This window comes from Sitodiplosis mosellana, unplaced genomic scaffold, assembly GCF_009176505.1.
Source record: "Sitodiplosis mosellana isolate CC-2019 unplaced genomic scaffold, AAFC_SMos_1.0 Smas_scaffold_1, whole genome shotgun sequence".
NCBI classification, from domain to species: domain Eukaryota; kingdom Metazoa; phylum Arthropoda; class Insecta; order Diptera; family Cecidomyiidae; genus Sitodiplosis; species Sitodiplosis mosellana.
Genome location: NW_022595244.1, coordinates 10,568,078 through 10,584,593, shown reverse-complemented (window position 1 = coordinate 10,584,593; position 16,516 = coordinate 10,568,078). Strand labels below are relative to the sequence as shown.

The window sequence follows — 16,516 nt, the reverse complement described above, 5'->3', positions numbered from 1 at the left end:
AACCGGGCGAAGAGAACAGCACCGACTATCAACCATACTCACACACAGTGCCGAGTCGTTCCGACAAACAACGACGATCGCTTTGTTGATGCGAATGATCGAAAGCAAACATCTATTTCATACACACACAATGAGCAATCCTGTATAAGGATCTACTATCAAGCTTATACTGACTGTATAAACATTGCAATCGCAAGGTATGGCGTCGATGAGTGAGAAGAAGCGAACGATCGTTATGACGCTTTTCTTACCTCAGTATGCGAATAGTGTAATTTGTTCGATGCAAATTAATGGACCGTATCAAATGCGCGAGTTTTCTATTATTATTTCATAAGTAGTTATTAGGCGCATACCTTTGTGTTGAGCGTTAAATTGGTATTGAAATGATGTCAACGTTACGTAGTTGCATACGTTTTCAAATCAAGCAATTATTGACCGATTTATATACGGGTGAAGAAGGACACACAAGTAAATTTTCGTGTTAAACACATGGGGCGGGGCGTAATTTTATCAACGGAAAAAAAAATCTGTTTTCGAAATATGCAAATTATACCAAAAATATTATACCGTTTGGTTTATATGACATGAGGTACGTGCTACTTCCTTTAAATTTTCTCAATTGAGGTCAACGCCGGGTTTTTCTTAAAAAATCTGCCTTTGATTCTTATTTCAGATAGACATCGTTGTTTCTCGTTTGAAATCGATTAAATCATTTAAACAAAATGTGTTTGTTTTCAAGTTTCATTGTTCGCGCAAATATTGTGAGGTTCGGATGTGTTTGTTATGATTGATGTCGATTCAAACACTTTTCAGCACATCAATAACAGTTGTGATCGCGCCACATTTTTTTTGGGGTAATATTTTGCTGATTTCAATGAATATTCACGGCAATAATACCGAACGGTTCAAAGGTTGTCAAGTTTCGTTGATTACTGTAGCATCATAACAAGCGAGCAGCTGTTATTTTCTTCTCGGCAAACGTGATGATAGTGAAAGTGATTAATTATTTACGTGAAAAATTCTTTTCGTTGAAATCATAAAATTTCACTTTGTTCTATTTTCGGAGGGAATATTCGTCACACGTACAACGGACTAATTTTAGTGATTCCTCCTAAAATGCGCGAAATAAAAGTCACTTTGGAACCAACCAGACAGTTTTAAATGTTATTTATTTATTTATTTATTACGAAGCTTGTATACATTTATGCCAATATGTGTTCATAACAAGCTGAGAACATGCTGGTCAGAGAACCAATGCGGCATAAATTCCGCAATTGGTTCGTCTTTTGCAAAGAGAATACAGTCAGAGGTGGTATGATATAAAAGTGAAACTTTCATAACAGAATTGGGTCCGAAAAACCATGGCAAAACTGGCCTGATTCCGGAGAACAAGGGGAAATACAATGATGAGTTTTTGCAATTGAAGTACGTTAACATCAATGAGAAAAATCAAATTAAAATAACAAACTAAATCTAGGTTCTAACTAATTGGATAAGAAATTTCATAACAATGCTCCGAGAAATCGCGGTTTGAAAGATGTCGAATTATTAACTGCACAGAACGTAACAGATGCTTTAGATTATTTTTAAACGCGACTAGAAATATGTTGATTATTCAATCGAAAGTGACATTCTTTTGAAAACGGCCAACGGATAAAAGTTGCGTGTGGCGGTATACTTATTTCCAGTGGCAGTTAAAAAATTGTTTGTCGCAATTTTGCGGTTTGTGCCCGGCAATGTCTGGTATATGATTTAACGATTTTCTAAATCCGTTTTGCATAACATTTCGGCTGTGCACCTGTTTTTTTCCCCATATCATACATCATTTCCTAGATAGTTGTATTTTGTCGTTTGAAACGTGGATCTTGTTAAGGCATAGAATGGGCGCTTGAAGAGTCATTGTAGTTACATAAATGTTTCACATTAATGTCTTTCGTTTAAACACATGCAAATTAGCGGTGGCACATGTGCGCAACAATAACGTGCTCGGTGTACGTAAAGCATTAATCATATTTTAGTGATTTAGTCAAAATGCTTTTGTGTCTCATGTCTAGTCACAGTGTATGAGAATTCGGGTGCAAATACTTCTTTGAGCCATACCGCATAGCTTTATTTTTATGATACCATTTTCTTGGAATCAGCAGTTGTGACTCCGAACTGTGGGTGGTATTTCCAGGTATTGTGTCGCATAGAATATGTGACAAGCAGGAAGAACATGATTTCCGTTGAACAGCAACGAAGGTGTTTTGCATTTGGATTGTAAAGCTGCCGGCATGTGACCTAACACATTAAACTAGTTTTTACACAAAGTTCAGTAGAATGCTCCAATAAAATTAAGTGATCCAACAATCTTAACAATTTTGTTTTGAAACAAAGGCCAAAGAAAGAGTGTTTGCTTTCAAACCTGGTCAAACCTATCAGCAATGATCCAACCATAAAAAGCGTTAACCTTTGCTCGAACTTGGATGTTGTTAGAAAAAGTCAATTAAAAGCGCGAAATGCACAGAATTATATCCATAAACATGATATGGAGCGGCTTTTCACAAGCGTGAGGTAAAAGTATGGACGGCTAAGTCGATCACCTTGACCGAAATTCTTGTACCGATGTCAACACAGAAAAAAGAAGCGAATTTTCCTAAATTTAGAACAAAAAAAAATATTTATTGCTGCTGATATTCTCAAGACAATATTACAAAATTCTATTCCGAGCAAATGTGCTCTGTATTCCATATGTGCGTTGGCATGTGTTTGCATTTGAAACGTGTCATCGATATCTCTCTCTGAGTGTAGAAAGAGAAACAGAAAAAGAATTGAGTTTATAATTTCATTGTTCGTTGTAGTGGCATGTTGTGTTGTTCAATGAAAATAGATAAATAGATACACTCAATTTGCAGGTTTTTTTTTCTCAAGCGAAAAGATTGCAAAGTATTCTGTGATGAAAAAAAGGCATTTGCCACCATGGGAGTTGAGAGTGAGTCAGTGAATATCACGATAAATGAAAATTAAAAGTGCTGATCGGCAATCGATGAAAATCGATGGATCGTGTAATTGCCTTGTTATCAAATCAATAGATTGGTGTACACACAGCGTTGACGTTCCTTCTTTCCACCTCTGTACTCCAATATCTGAGTGGAACGTGAAATGGTTTGCGTCGAATCACGCACATCAATCGAGAACAGGCCGTCAGCTAAATGAAAAGATTCAATTGATTTGGAAATCTCATTAATCGTTTCGCTATTGTTTGTAAATGAATCACACGATATTGCATCTTTTTGTGAGTGTGTTTTTTTTTGAACCTATTGACTTTATTCGTTTTTCCATTTTATTATTAATACATTAACATTCTTTCTATACATAATTTAATCTTTATTGTTGTTGTTTTTTCTCCTCTATGGAATTTTGCAATATCAAGCAGAATAATTTCAGTTTTCATTTGATTGTGTAGACATGTGTGTGTGTTTAAAATTAAGCAGTGCGCTTGAATGGTTCATTTTTCTTGATTTGCACTAAATATGTTGCATATTTTGTTGTTGTTGCTGTTGATATATTGTATTTTTGTTGTCACGACTTTGATGTTTGCGTTTGCCTACACATTAACTTGGCTACTTAAAGATAAAAGAGCTTAACGATTACAATTATTTAGTTAGATTTTAGTTTGTTTCGTATTGTTTTGTTGTGTTGTGTTTAAATGGATTTTCTTTTATTTGATTTCTATTGTTTTTGTTGTTGTTGTTGTATGGTGTTTTCGAGTCAAGTTTGCCCGCAATTGACTGTAAACTATAAAAAAATGCTTGTTTATTGATTAAGTGAGATATATTAGGTATATATACTGTTTATGTAACTTTTGAACGGTTTATTTGTGTATATCGGTAAACGTGAATTGGTGTATTTGAAAAAAATGCTAGCAATATTAGTTTTGATTGTTTTGCTGAAGAATATTTCTGCTTAAAATCCAAAGTCACGTTACTCAAATTCATGATCTTTGTTTTTTCTTCTTCTTCGCTGTTCTCGCATAAAGTATGCTTGACTTTATCATTTTTCACGCCTAAACATTAATATAATACATCTTCTGCGATATAAGAAATGGCAATACAATATGGATATATTCACTTAAGTACGAATTCAAATACACACATTCTCTTTTTGTCTGTGTTTGCTTTATATTTTTTTTCTCTTCTAAATATGTACTTACATTTTACGATAATGAATTTTTTTTGTTGTAAGTACCGTTACGTTGCGAGAAATGTTTCATCGATCTTACGTAAAATGAAAAATTCCAATTTTCGAACTTTAAACAAGTTCTAATCGGTCCGACAATGAAAAACTCGTACAACACTACTTAAAATAAGCCAAATATTACACAGATACATTAAATCGCTACAAATGTTTGAATTTTGGTTAAAAATCAAATGAAAACTTAACCGAAACGGTGAAACTTGATGGATTTTTGTGTGCCAATATCTAAGCTGTTTGTATTGATACACTCAGAAGTTCTTTTTTTTCCTTTATGGATACTTTCCAAAGTTCAGAACTAAAAAAATCTTTAGACCAACAATTCTGGCCATTGGTGAGCCACTCCAAATAAGCATGAAATCAGTTGCTATCGGTAAATATTTACTTTTCATTGATATTTCTTAATATTTGACATCTCTGTATAACTATAAAATGTTGATGTACCTATTGTTTTTGTTTTCTTTTTTTGTGTGTGTGTTTAGCTTATATGGCGAATCGTATGTTGTTGGCTTTAATATCAAATTATTTGGACCAGCCAAATAAGTGCTTCATTTAAATAACTATCTTGTAATATTCGTATGGCTATATGTATTTAACTCGTTCAATTCTATTTCTTTTGTTTATTAGTTTGATTGTTTCCTATAAAATGAATAATCTCATTGCTGCTTATTATGTTTGGCTGCGTTGTTCAAAAATTCCCTTGTACCATGTCTAGAGCACATAGACACACATCTAGAGTACCATGTCTAGAGTACTTTCTTTGAAAAAAGATGCTCCGTTGGAATGGAACAATTTGTGGCTTTCTGCATCTCTGCACTTTTGCACCAGCTTTGCGAAATGGTTACATCGACTCTTTGTGAGGGGATTTGTACAATTCAGATGCGGAACGAGTTTCAAACAAAAGTTCTTTTTTTTACATACTAACAGAATATATTCTACTAAAGTTGGCTTATTTTCACACTAGAATTTTGTATATTCCAAATCAATGTTTAGTTTTAAATGCATCTTTTGTTCATTTTTGTCTGATATGAATATGTGTCACAACAATTTCACGGTTTGATTCCCAAAGAAATTATTGTCAAATTCACAGAATCTTTGGATTTTTTTCTAGCACTACATGAAATATAGAGCCACTAGATGGTTTTACTCTTTGTAACATTCAGAACACATATAGTTTGATAACTTTTTCATCAACATCAACATCGACATCTACATTGGCCGACTAAAAATTCGCTAATGGATTACTCTACTAATACACCTTTTTAAATACCATTTCTTTATCCAAACGGTTTACTTTTGTTCCTCTATAGATAGACACCAATGTTTTTTTTTTGTTCAACATGATTAAACGATTTCCCATAGAATATCTAATTTTGAATCAACAATTGTATTTTATCATTTTCGTTCCCACTAAATATGTCATTAAACTATAGTTTTCTCGTCTTCATTTCAATTCGAAAACAATTTTTAATATTTTGTTCTCTCTTTGTTTGTCTGATCTCATCAAAGGTCAGTTTCAGAAGAAGAATGTAGTATTGTATGCATTCAAATGCATTACGACAAATATCAAGTAGTATGGAGTAGTCTATGTTTGGACAGATCTCTATGCAGAAAAAACGTAGGCGCTGTGAAATGGGAGATCATTTAAGAATATTAATAAAGTATTGTTAATTCATTTGTTACCATAAAAAAATAGCTTGGGAAAGAAAATCGAAATTTTGAATTTTCACACCCTTCTCCAATTTTAAATTGTTTAATTTTTCGTAGAGAATTGCAGTACTGTTGAGCTACAAATAAAAGTCAATTTACCGTTCTTCATGATGTTCGTCGCCACTATGTTGAGAGGCATTTGAAGTGCGTTTTGCAGCATCGTGTGGCATTGATTCGGGCAAGAAAATGACAACAAGACTTCCCAAAATGCTAGACGATGCCACCAGAGCCATCAAAAAGTATGACTGGATTTTATTCTGCAAGAAAATTTAAAGAATAAAATAAAATCGAACGTTTCATACCGCAATGTGTTAATATTAGACGAACCAAAAGTGATAAGTATGGAACAATAATCAAAGCCACTCCGGCAGCCACGTTGCATGCACCAACACCGGCATTCCGAATTGCTGTTGGATACAATTCTGCTGTATACACTGGCATTACAGTGTTTCCTGCACTAATTGTGAATTTTCCTATGGAACAAACAGAGAAAAACACATTCAAATGTATTTGAAACTATTTATAAAAGGCGATGTTTCAATCCAATTTTAAATGAAAGTCAGCATTATAAATCAATGTTGTTTGGAAATATGTAGAAAATGAATTGGTCTTGTGAAAAATACGAAGAAAAAATGTCTTGCTCACCCAACATCAAAAAAGTGATTTTCAGCCACTCGCTGCTTGGATGCTCCCCGAAGAATGTGATGATGCATGCAATGAAGCAAGCAATGCCAGCGCAGAACATCGTGGAAAATAGAATCCATTTTTTGCCCACGAACATGATGACAAAAATGGCAAGGGCAATTGCAGGTATTTCGACTAGACCAGCTAAAGCCTGAAATTGACAAAAAAGACAAAAAAAAGATTGTTCAATTGAAAATAACTAAATATTTCAACGTTCATTTATTGAGTGTTCACATTCTGAATAACAGGCGGCGCTGTACATAGTACGTGTGCCGTCAATGTGTCAAATCATCAGCTGTTCAAACTCTCTTCGAAATGGGTTTCATGTGTATATACGTATGTGTTTGTGGATTGTAATAGACAGACTGAGATCGAGAGAAAAAGCGGTCGTATAGAGTATATCTCTCGCGCTCAACACATAGCATCTATTCGAAGTGTCATTGGACAACGCGCGTTTTCTCTTCTCTTTTCTGTTCAGTATACGATTCTTTTTTTCTCTTGTAAATTCGGTACGTTCACTAAATTCGGTCCAAAATTAGATTGTGTTATTATCGAGATTTGTGTTCGAAATCAGTTCAAATCGAGCTGAATCAACAATTTGTGCCCACAGTGACATTAGTTTTCTTTTCTTTTTTTTTATCAAATTGTGGCATATTTTCACAACCATCGATATTTCAAAGTGTTCAATGGTGGACGTGTACCTCGTTCATGCAAATCAATTTATTCGTATCGTTTGATGTGTTGAAACAATTATTTTTTAGTTAAAATTCCAAATTTAGTGAACTGAAACCGATTTAAATCTAGTAAAAAAAAGTAAACAAGTAAGAAAATGTCGAGTTCATTGAGTGAATTACGTAATTTTCGATTGAATAAAGGCAGTGCAAGTACCAATGGAACTAGTTCATCAAGTAAATTGGCAACTGGCCGTAAGCGAATTCGTGCAATCAGCGACAGTTCGGACGATGAACATGCAAAGAAACAAACATCACCACAAAAACCCACACAGAATGGCACAACCGCTGCCCCATTGACGACTGAAGACAAAGTAGAACGTTTCCACATCTTTCGGGAAATTGTTGAGCAAAGCAAAGTGGATTCATTGATTTTGCAGGATTTTCTCGTTCGAAACGATTGGGACGTACAGAAAGCATATGATGCGCTGCAAGATGATCCCAAATACAAAAACTCCGGCACACATTCCACTCCAACCATCAAACAATCACCAAGTGTTTCAGCGAATCATTCATTAAATGCCTCCGTCGAGGTGGTACGAGAGCAAAGGCAAAAACAGAACAAGGTAAAACTAATTGTGTGTGGTCCGGGCTTGGGGAAGCCAATTATTATCATTTTTTGAAATGATAATTGGAAACTGAATATATTTTTGTATTTGCGTAGCCTAAGAAACGACGTGTACACGATAGCGATGGAGGCGGTAGTAGTGATGATTGTGGATATGGTGGATCGAATCGAGTGTATAACAGGTATTTTTTCGCCATTCAATTTTCTTTCTGTGCATTCATTCCATTTGTTTATATTTTATTTTTGCAAAAAAAAAAATAGCGACGAAGACAGTGACGACGACACATCATTCCTAATGACCAAAGATCGAAAGAGAGTTTTGGAATTCCTGAACACGGGCACAAATGGCGAACTGATGGCAGTGAAAAGTTTATCGGCCAAAAAGATTGAAGTGTTGTTACCATTGCGACCGTTCAATGATTGGACTGATTTACGGTTTAAAATCGATTCCAACAAATTTTTGTCGATGGACATGTTGAACGCTACGCAAGAGTACTTGAATCAGCGCAACAATATGGCCCGCATAATGAAAAAGTGCAAGAAATTGGTGCAAAAACTGGAAGATGCCGTTGCAAAGGGCGATAAAGTGGTCAAACAGCCGTCTCTTTTGAATCATGATTTAAAGTTGGCCGATTATCAATTGGTCGGTTTGAATTGGCTCGCAATTATCCATTCGCAGCGGATGAATGGCATTCTTGCCGACGAAATGGGATTGGGGAAGGTAATTGCTTGCATCAATCTTGAATTGATTCAATTTTTTTATACGACATTTCATTTTCCGCACAGACCATTCAGGTGATTGCATTTTTGGCGTATTTAAAAGAGACGAATCAATCGCATCGAACTCATTTAATCGTTGTACCCTCATCAACACTCGACAATTGGGACAATGAATTGTCCAAATGGTGTCCGGCTTTGATTGTTGAAAAATACTACGGAAGTGCGGCCGAACGTCGTTCGTTGCGTATTCAATGGTCCAAAGGCGGATTGGAAGGTGTTGATGTTTTGCTCACCACATACCATATGGTTGCGTCAACGCCAGAAGAACGGAAAATGTTCCGTGTGACCCGAATGCATTACGTCATCTTCGATGAAGCGCACATGCTGAAGAACATGACTACACAACGATACATTCAATTGGCTCAAATCAACGCCGAAAGCCGTTTATTGCTCACGGGTACACCATTGCAAAACAATCTGCTGGAATTAATGTCGTTGCTATGCTTCGTGATGCCTTCAATGTTTGCCAATAATACCGACGACATAAAAAACCTCTTCCAGAAAACGAAGCAAATCAAAGGCGAAGAGTTGACGGCATTTGAAAAGAATCAAATCGAACAAGCAAAACAGATTATGAAACCGTTTGTGTTGCGTCGATTAAAGGATGTGGTCTTGACCTGTTTGCCAGAGAAGAAATACAATACAATCAAGGTACCGTTGACAGAAACACAGAAGGAAAACTATCAGGAATTAGTGGAGTTGTATTCGAGTGACGATGGCATTGTGCAAGCAACGAATGAACAAAGTGGCATCTCAATCATGATGGATATGAGAAAGCTAGCAAATCACCCACTTCTTTTGCGTTATTATTACAGCGATGATACGGTGCATGAAATTGCCAAAATCCTATCGACACATCCAAATTACAAAAAGAATCGCAATCCTCAGTATGTTTTTGAAGAATTGGCTCCGCTCTCCGATTTTCAACTCTTTCAAACCATGCAAAACTATCAAATTACCGGTTATAAAATTCCCGATCGTTTGATTGTCGATTCGGGCAAGTTCCGTGAGCTCGACCGATTGCTGCCTGAACTCAAGGCGAGCGGACATCGTGTGCTGGTCTTTTCCCAATTTACGATGATGCTGGTAAGGAATTCGCTCACACATCTCCATCTTATTTTTCATTGGGATTTTTATCTCTTATTATCTTTCCAGGACATTTTGGAACGTTACTTGAACATTCGAAAGCACCAGTTCTTGCGATTCGATGGGCAAACGGCGGTGGTTGAGCGGCAAGCAATCATCGATGAATATATTGAAAACGAAGATATTTTTGTATTTTTACTATCAACGAAAGCGGGTGGTTTGGGAATCAATCTAATCGCTGCCGATACAGTGATCATACATGACATTGACTTCAATCCGTACAACGATAAACAGGCCGAGGATCGTTGCCATCGAATGGGGCAAACGAAACCAGTCACAATTTATCGATTCATCGCAGAGGGTACGATTGAAGAAGGCATGTCCATGGTGGCTAAAGAAAAGCTAAACTTGGAACGTGAAGTGACCGCCGATGAAGCGGACAGTGAAAATGGGGAATCGAATGAACAAGATCTCAAATGCATGGTGCGACTATTGACCATGGCTTTGGGCATGAAAGATGAAAATAAAGTGGAAAACATGATATCACCCATGAAGAAAAAGCCAAGCAGCTAATTTACCCAATCAAAACTCCATTCCCAACAACCATACATTTCAACACATTTTATGTTCATTCATTTTTGTTTGTCAATATTGTTTGCCCCAATTTCCAATTCACTTTATTACACCATTATTAACATATATAGACATTATAGCATAGACGTAATTTACAATTATTGTGATAAATGTTAGTTGGCTGGAGCGCTCCTTTAATTATTACAATAGCACGAATAATTTATACATTTTTATGTCAACAAACAAAATAGCACAGTGTTAATTAAGGTTTTTAAGGATAATTGTCACCAAATCACCAAAAAAGAAATATCAAAGGGATATTGCAACTTTTTTGACCAGAAAAAACGCCATCTTACGTCGTGCCCGTAAATTATTTTACTGTACATTTCGATGGTAGAGCTTGAACAAAAGTTCAACACTATGCATAAACTTGGAAAGAGCTTGATAAACTTGATGAAATACATATATTTTATGGTAGTTGCAATACCCCTATGAGAAATATACAAAACAGTGGGAAAAAAAACAAAAATACAAATATTCAAACGAATTCATTTGATGTTTGCAATTTTATTCTTTTCATTTGAAATGGAACATTAGTCGATGACATTTGGAATTACGTTCCTGAAATATGTAGTTCATTCGCGTTCTTATTACTGAGGAGTGGATGAGCCAATAGAGAAGATTTCTTTCAGCATCTCCGTGTGGGAACGTAGCGATAGAAATGTGTACATCTCCATAACAGTTTATTTCGAAACCTCTTATCGAGGTCCTCAACCCTAACTTGTTCATCGCCTCTGCACACTTATCTTTGATATATGGATTGGCATTTCGATCAATTAGTTACGTATGTTGGAATCAATGGAATCAAATTTAAAATGTTCCATAAAAAATTGGCGAGAATCCCAAGCAAATCTTTAATTAGATTGGGTGGCGCTACTCAGCGATTTGATTCGTGACGACAGATTAAACAAGCCAATAAACAATTTCACCGAATCTCAAATGACGATGATGATTTCATTTTTCTTTTTTAAATCGTTGCTGTGAAAACATTCAACATTGTCGTTATTCATAACAATATAACATGGCCGACAACAGCTCTAATCCGTGGATGTTGTAAAACCGACATAAAAGAGAGATTGAAGTCAGGCGACGAGGCAAAAGGGTCAATTATCAAATGAGAAAAATCGTCTTTTTTCTGAGGCGTGAGAGGGAAGGGAACAGCAGTACGTTTGCCAACTGTTTAAACCAATTTGTAAGTCGGACATTTTATTTCCATTTGACATAGCTCAGACTATTGACTTCGTTGCTCCGGTCAAGTTTTTATATGCATGCATACGCATGAAACGATTATTTACACACCGAAAAAAAAACATACAACAAAAAATATTTTGCTGTTTGTGCGAGCGACAATATTGGCAACGAGCCATGTGACATCGAAGCACGTCAACCGAATACAACCGAGAATAAATGTTATTTTGAATAAAAACATTTTTTTCGGGCAGTACCAACAAAAAATGACGACTTTAACGACAATAACGAAATGCATATCATTGAGAGTGAATTTCAAACATTTATTCCGAAAAATTTATGCATTCATTTTTGAATACGTTTTGAAACGTATGATTCACTTCTACTATACGTTTCTTTCATTTTTGGAATTGAGCACTTACCGAATTCAAATAAACATTTCCACCGAACGAATTCATGTTGAGAATGAGACCGTAGTACACCAGATTCATGGTGAACCAAATGCATGGAAAGCAAATGGTGATCAAACGTAAGTACGAATTACCAAACAAGGAAATGCATCCGTCATCCGTTTCACTATTGGATGGGGGCGGTTTCAACAGTTTCTCCACATTTGGTGGACATTCACGTTTATTGACCTCACATACTTTTCGAATGATTGTTGCCACTTCGGCGGTACGACCTTTGCATAGCAGCCACCTCGGCGACTCGGGAATCACAAACCTAAGTAAATGCAAAAGAACAAAGAAACAAGAATGGAAAAGGGAACGAAAATAAATCGTAAAAATTCCGCAAATTATTGTAAGAACTCTTACGTATTTAATTCAAATGAACTTACCATAAGAAGCAGAGAAAAATGCCCGGAATAGCGATGCACAGTTGTAGAAGTCGATAATCTTGAGTAAGATAAGCTATGCCAGAGATAAGCATATAAGAGACTGGTAGTGGAAACAGATTGTACATTCCAGCAATGGTTCGCCATTTCCCATCAACAAATTCAATGGCCAATATTAGTCCAGCATACGTAACCGACACCGATACCAATCCAAGTAATCCACGTAACGCTAAATGCACCCGAAACGACAACGGAATGTAAAGCACAAATCCTAGAAAAATAAACGGGCAAATAAATCAGAATTAAATAGAAGAATTTAAAAATCAAGATGTAATTACTATTTACCGAGGGGCGAATCACTCGAGATTTTTACACGTAAATTACTTTCTCGATTATTTTCTCTATTACAAATTACTTTAGAGTGATTTGCCCCTCGCTATTTAAATCTTAGTTTAATGATCGCTAAATGGTAGGCACTTACCAAAAATCGTTTGGAAAATCACTGACCAAAAAAGCATGGTTCGTCTGCCGAATCGATCAGATAAGTAACCTAGAGATGTATTTATTGAATTAATATAATCAATTCAAATTATGCGACCTATATCTCTCCCTACCTGATATGATGCCACCAGTTGCAACACCAACCAGAAAAAACATTTCGGCCACATTTTTCAAATATTCGCTATCACACACCAAATTCCACTCGGACGTCCAAGTGTTGCCCAAATTGTCCGCCATATCGAATTCCCATTCAGTGCATTTAATGCGATCCGTTGTATTTTGAACCAGCGCTTCCTTTCATAAATCGAATTCACAAAGCATGTTTCAGAATTGTTGTTGAACAAATAAAGCAACGAGTGTGAATGGTTTTTTTTAATTTAACAGCCCAAAACGGCGAAGTTTTAACAGTTAAAAGCAGAAAAAAAATAACTAGCGAATAAAAATTCAATTGACATTACCAACATATGCGTATTTGAAACGTGGTTCCAGTTGTGATTAGTTGTGTGGCAGTTATCTTGCGATTGGCTGATATTTCGCCATACATCATGATCGATGTGACTCAAATCAGCTGGCCGCTTGCACCAAAATCGTTTATCGGCTGCCTTCAAACGGAAAGAAAAGCATAAGAAAATTGTTTGTAGGGAAATAATAAATCAGGGATGAGTCACTACCGCAGAAAGACTATATTCATTTGCTATCTAAATGGTTCAAGACCATCGAAATCTACATATTAGGAAAAAAACATCCGAAGGCTGATGCCAGAAGTTCTAGAAATGCACTTAAAACGTCGCTTATTGTTACATTCAATTATTCCATAATTACTGACGATTTTTCTTTGCTCACCGAAAGTAATTGCTACAAATTGAAAATAGGTCAATTCAAGAGTCAACTTGGGTCAAACGGGAGAGTATCTTTCGTAAAATCTCATACCGTTCATTCATATGTATTCGTCCATTTCTGTAATTGGTTTTTAAAGTGTCTAAAATGTATTTCGTTTGTAAAAGTTTACACACGTCTTTGCACAAAAATTATTTTGTAAATTCGCAAATAAATGCTTTTCTGTCAATAAGTCCCATTAGCTTAAAAATCAAACACTTAAGATTTCAATTGAATGACCATGTTGTTGAATGACGACCAAATGGGGAGATGGTAAAATCAAAACCACAAATGTTTGTATGTGTGTGTTTGACGGCGACAGATCGAAACGATGGAAATTGAAAAATGTGGTGGGCTTGGATACTTACTTGATAAATGGGCGACGATATGTGAAATGTGTTGGGTATTTGGAATAGAGATAATAAAAACGTCATAAAAAACTGATATTTTCCATATTTGCCAATCATTTGTCCGATGATGTCGCATTCTTCATGTGAATGTTGACGATTTTTACTGTTCAGCTGTTTGCTTTTCGCTGGATCATGACTGTGTTGTTTATCTGGTTCATCGTGCAATTGCCGGTGCGACGTGCTATCGGGAATCGATGTGCGATTGCTTGACATTGTGTTGAGTATTTATTTAATGTCCTCTTTACTCAGGCGTTCCCTTTCCTTCTGTTTTTCCTCCAATCTTCGCTCTGCTCTCGCTACTTTGTATCGTTTCAATGTGGTTACTCTGCTAAGCGGAAACTTTTTGCTTGTGTTTTGATGTTTGCACCGCTATTTGTATTGACATTCATTCCAATCGGTCAACTTCAGCATCGGTGTATGCATACAAACACCCATTCACATACATATACACAGACTTGATCGTTCCTTCGACCACCGCAGTTTTTCCTGTGTATCCTTAACTGACCTGTATATTTGCGAATCAAAACAGAAAGCATATTTAGGTCAATGTTATTATTCACGTTCTGATGCTCCAATGGAGTTTTTATGTGATTTTTCTTTTGCATTACGATTGACGGTAATGGATAAATTGCGTAAGTAAATAATTGCCGCGGGTTAAACGATTTGAAAACAACCGCAAAAACCGACATTGTCATGAGCCACAAATAGCACAGAGACTAAAAACAATTAAATCCAGATAATCAAGAGGTTAAACACATAAACAAGGGACAATTAATCGCTTGTCACCGCACATAAAAACCGTTAATGATGTTACTCCAGTCAATTTGTGCGCTATAATTCCATTGTGGCTATAGAGTGATGTTTTAGGTCTATATATAGTAAGTACGTTCTGCCTCTCTCATTTGTCTATTTCGCTTGTAGTGCAAGCATCCGAAAGGGATCTCCGTCGAAAGAGCTTTTTGTGTTTGAGTGAAAAATGCCGTTAGTTTCATGATAAAACATTCATAAGTATCTGGATGATATGATTTATTGATAAGGTATGAAACGTGCGCCGTTCAGCATGTGCCGTGATGTTTTGTTTTGTTTTTCATTAGTTTTGATGTATGGTACCTAGTAATAAAACGTAATAGTAGCACCTTATTCAATCCAGAATATTCTCATTTTTTTCCCCGTTTTTAACTTGATTGTGACAAAGTGCGAAACAAGTTTTTCCCTTCCGATAAAATACAGAATTGTTGCGATAGTCGTATATTGACTATACATCAGTGCCGAGTTAGCCATATGGCAAATGAGGCAGTTGCCTCGGGCACCACGTTCTTGGGGGCACCACAAGCATGGAATTTTTTTTTTTAATAATCTGAAAAAGAAAACACGCAGCCAAAAATGGGCCCAAAAATGTTTTTGGTGCCCCAAAAATGGTATTCCTAAAAAAAAATTTTGCTCGCTACCGCTCGCATTCGATATGTACGTTCATTTTATCAATAATTATTTGTATATATAACGGGAAAAAATTGCAAGGGGCACCAAAATCATTTTTGCCTCGGGCACCAAATTTGGTTAACTCGGCACTGCTATACATAGTTTCAGTAATAAGTTAATTGAATAAGAATTAAAGTAGCAATAATTTGTAAAACTGAATTCGACACTTTGACAAAACGCTTATGCAAATATCTGTCGAACATATCAAGCGATGCGAATGCGTATGTGTGTGTGCCGTTATTAAGAGAAAGCAAACTTCGAACTAGAGCTCACATCAGGCGAATCAAATGAACATTTATCATTTAATTAAGACATTCTTCAATTGAAAGTGAAATGAGAGACGTCTCTCTCAATTATTTACATCACATTGTTGTTATCATTTTTTATCGTTTGTGTTAGGAATCGTCTATGAAACGGCAATCTTTTTCCATTTTTTACATACCAACTCTCTCTCTCTCTCTCTCTCTCTCTCTCTCAGAATCCGATTGAAATAAATCTCAACCGTATTAAAGAACTGATGAGACTAGAAAATGTGCATTCAACGAACAATTCCAACGATTTGAATTCGTCTGTTAAAACATGACTGAGCAATGCGCATCAGAATGTAAAGAGTGTGTTTTGGCACGACCTCACGACATTTTATGATTTTAGTCTACTAATTAAAATTGTGAAACGTTTTTATCAGTGCTCATCATGTGGCGATCAATTGGAATTCATTAGGGCGTTTTGCTGCGCTTGAAATGAACAAAAGAAGAAGAAGAAGAAGAAGAAGAAGAAGAAGAAGAAGAAGAAGAAGAAGAAG

The 16,516-nt window shown here is 36.0% G+C and overlaps 2 protein-coding genes across 3 annotated transcripts in view; one reads left to right on the top strand and one right to left on the bottom strand.

Annotated features, from left to right (window-relative positions):
* Positions 1–3,507: 3,507 nt before the first annotated feature.
* LOC129565928 (organic cation transporter protein) overlaps positions 3,508–16,516 on the bottom strand; it is a 26,823-nt gene continuing 13,814 nt past the window's right edge. For both annotated transcript variants that reach the window (XM_055441322.1, XM_055441315.1), the window contains 10 exons: positions 14,194–14,740; positions 13,408–13,551; positions 13,063–13,243; positions 12,930–12,998; positions 12,452–12,719; positions 12,036–12,336; positions 6,589–6,778; positions 6,271–6,416; positions 6,043–6,200; positions 3,508–5,858 (listed from right to left, as the gene is read on the bottom strand). In XM_055441322.1, the coding sequence (XP_055297297.1) occupies positions 5,837–5,858; positions 6,043–6,200; positions 6,271–6,416; positions 6,589–6,778; positions 12,036–12,336; positions 12,452–12,719; positions 12,930–12,998; positions 13,063–13,243; positions 13,408–13,551; positions 14,194–14,448 (1,734 nt within the window). In that variant the 5' untranslated portion in view covers positions 14,449–14,740 and the 3' untranslated portion in view covers positions 3,508–5,836. The remainder of the gene's footprint in view (positions 5,859–6,042; positions 6,201–6,270; positions 6,417–6,588; positions 6,779–12,035; positions 12,337–12,451; positions 12,720–12,929; positions 12,999–13,062; positions 13,244–13,407; positions 13,552–14,193; positions 14,741–16,516) is intronic.
* LOC129565896 (SWI/SNF-related matrix-associated actin-dependent regulator of chromatin subfamily A containing DEAD/H box 1 homolog) lies at positions 6,728–10,672 on the top strand. The gene is made up of 5 exons (XM_055441216.1): positions 6,728–7,924; positions 8,023–8,108; positions 8,188–8,647; positions 8,713–9,792; positions 9,862–10,672. The coding sequence occupies exons 1-5, from the start codon at positions 7,457–7,459 to the stop codon at positions 10,363–10,365; spliced, it is 2,598 nt and encodes an 865-aa protein (XP_055297191.1). The 5' UTR covers positions 6,728–7,456; the 3' UTR covers positions 10,366–10,672.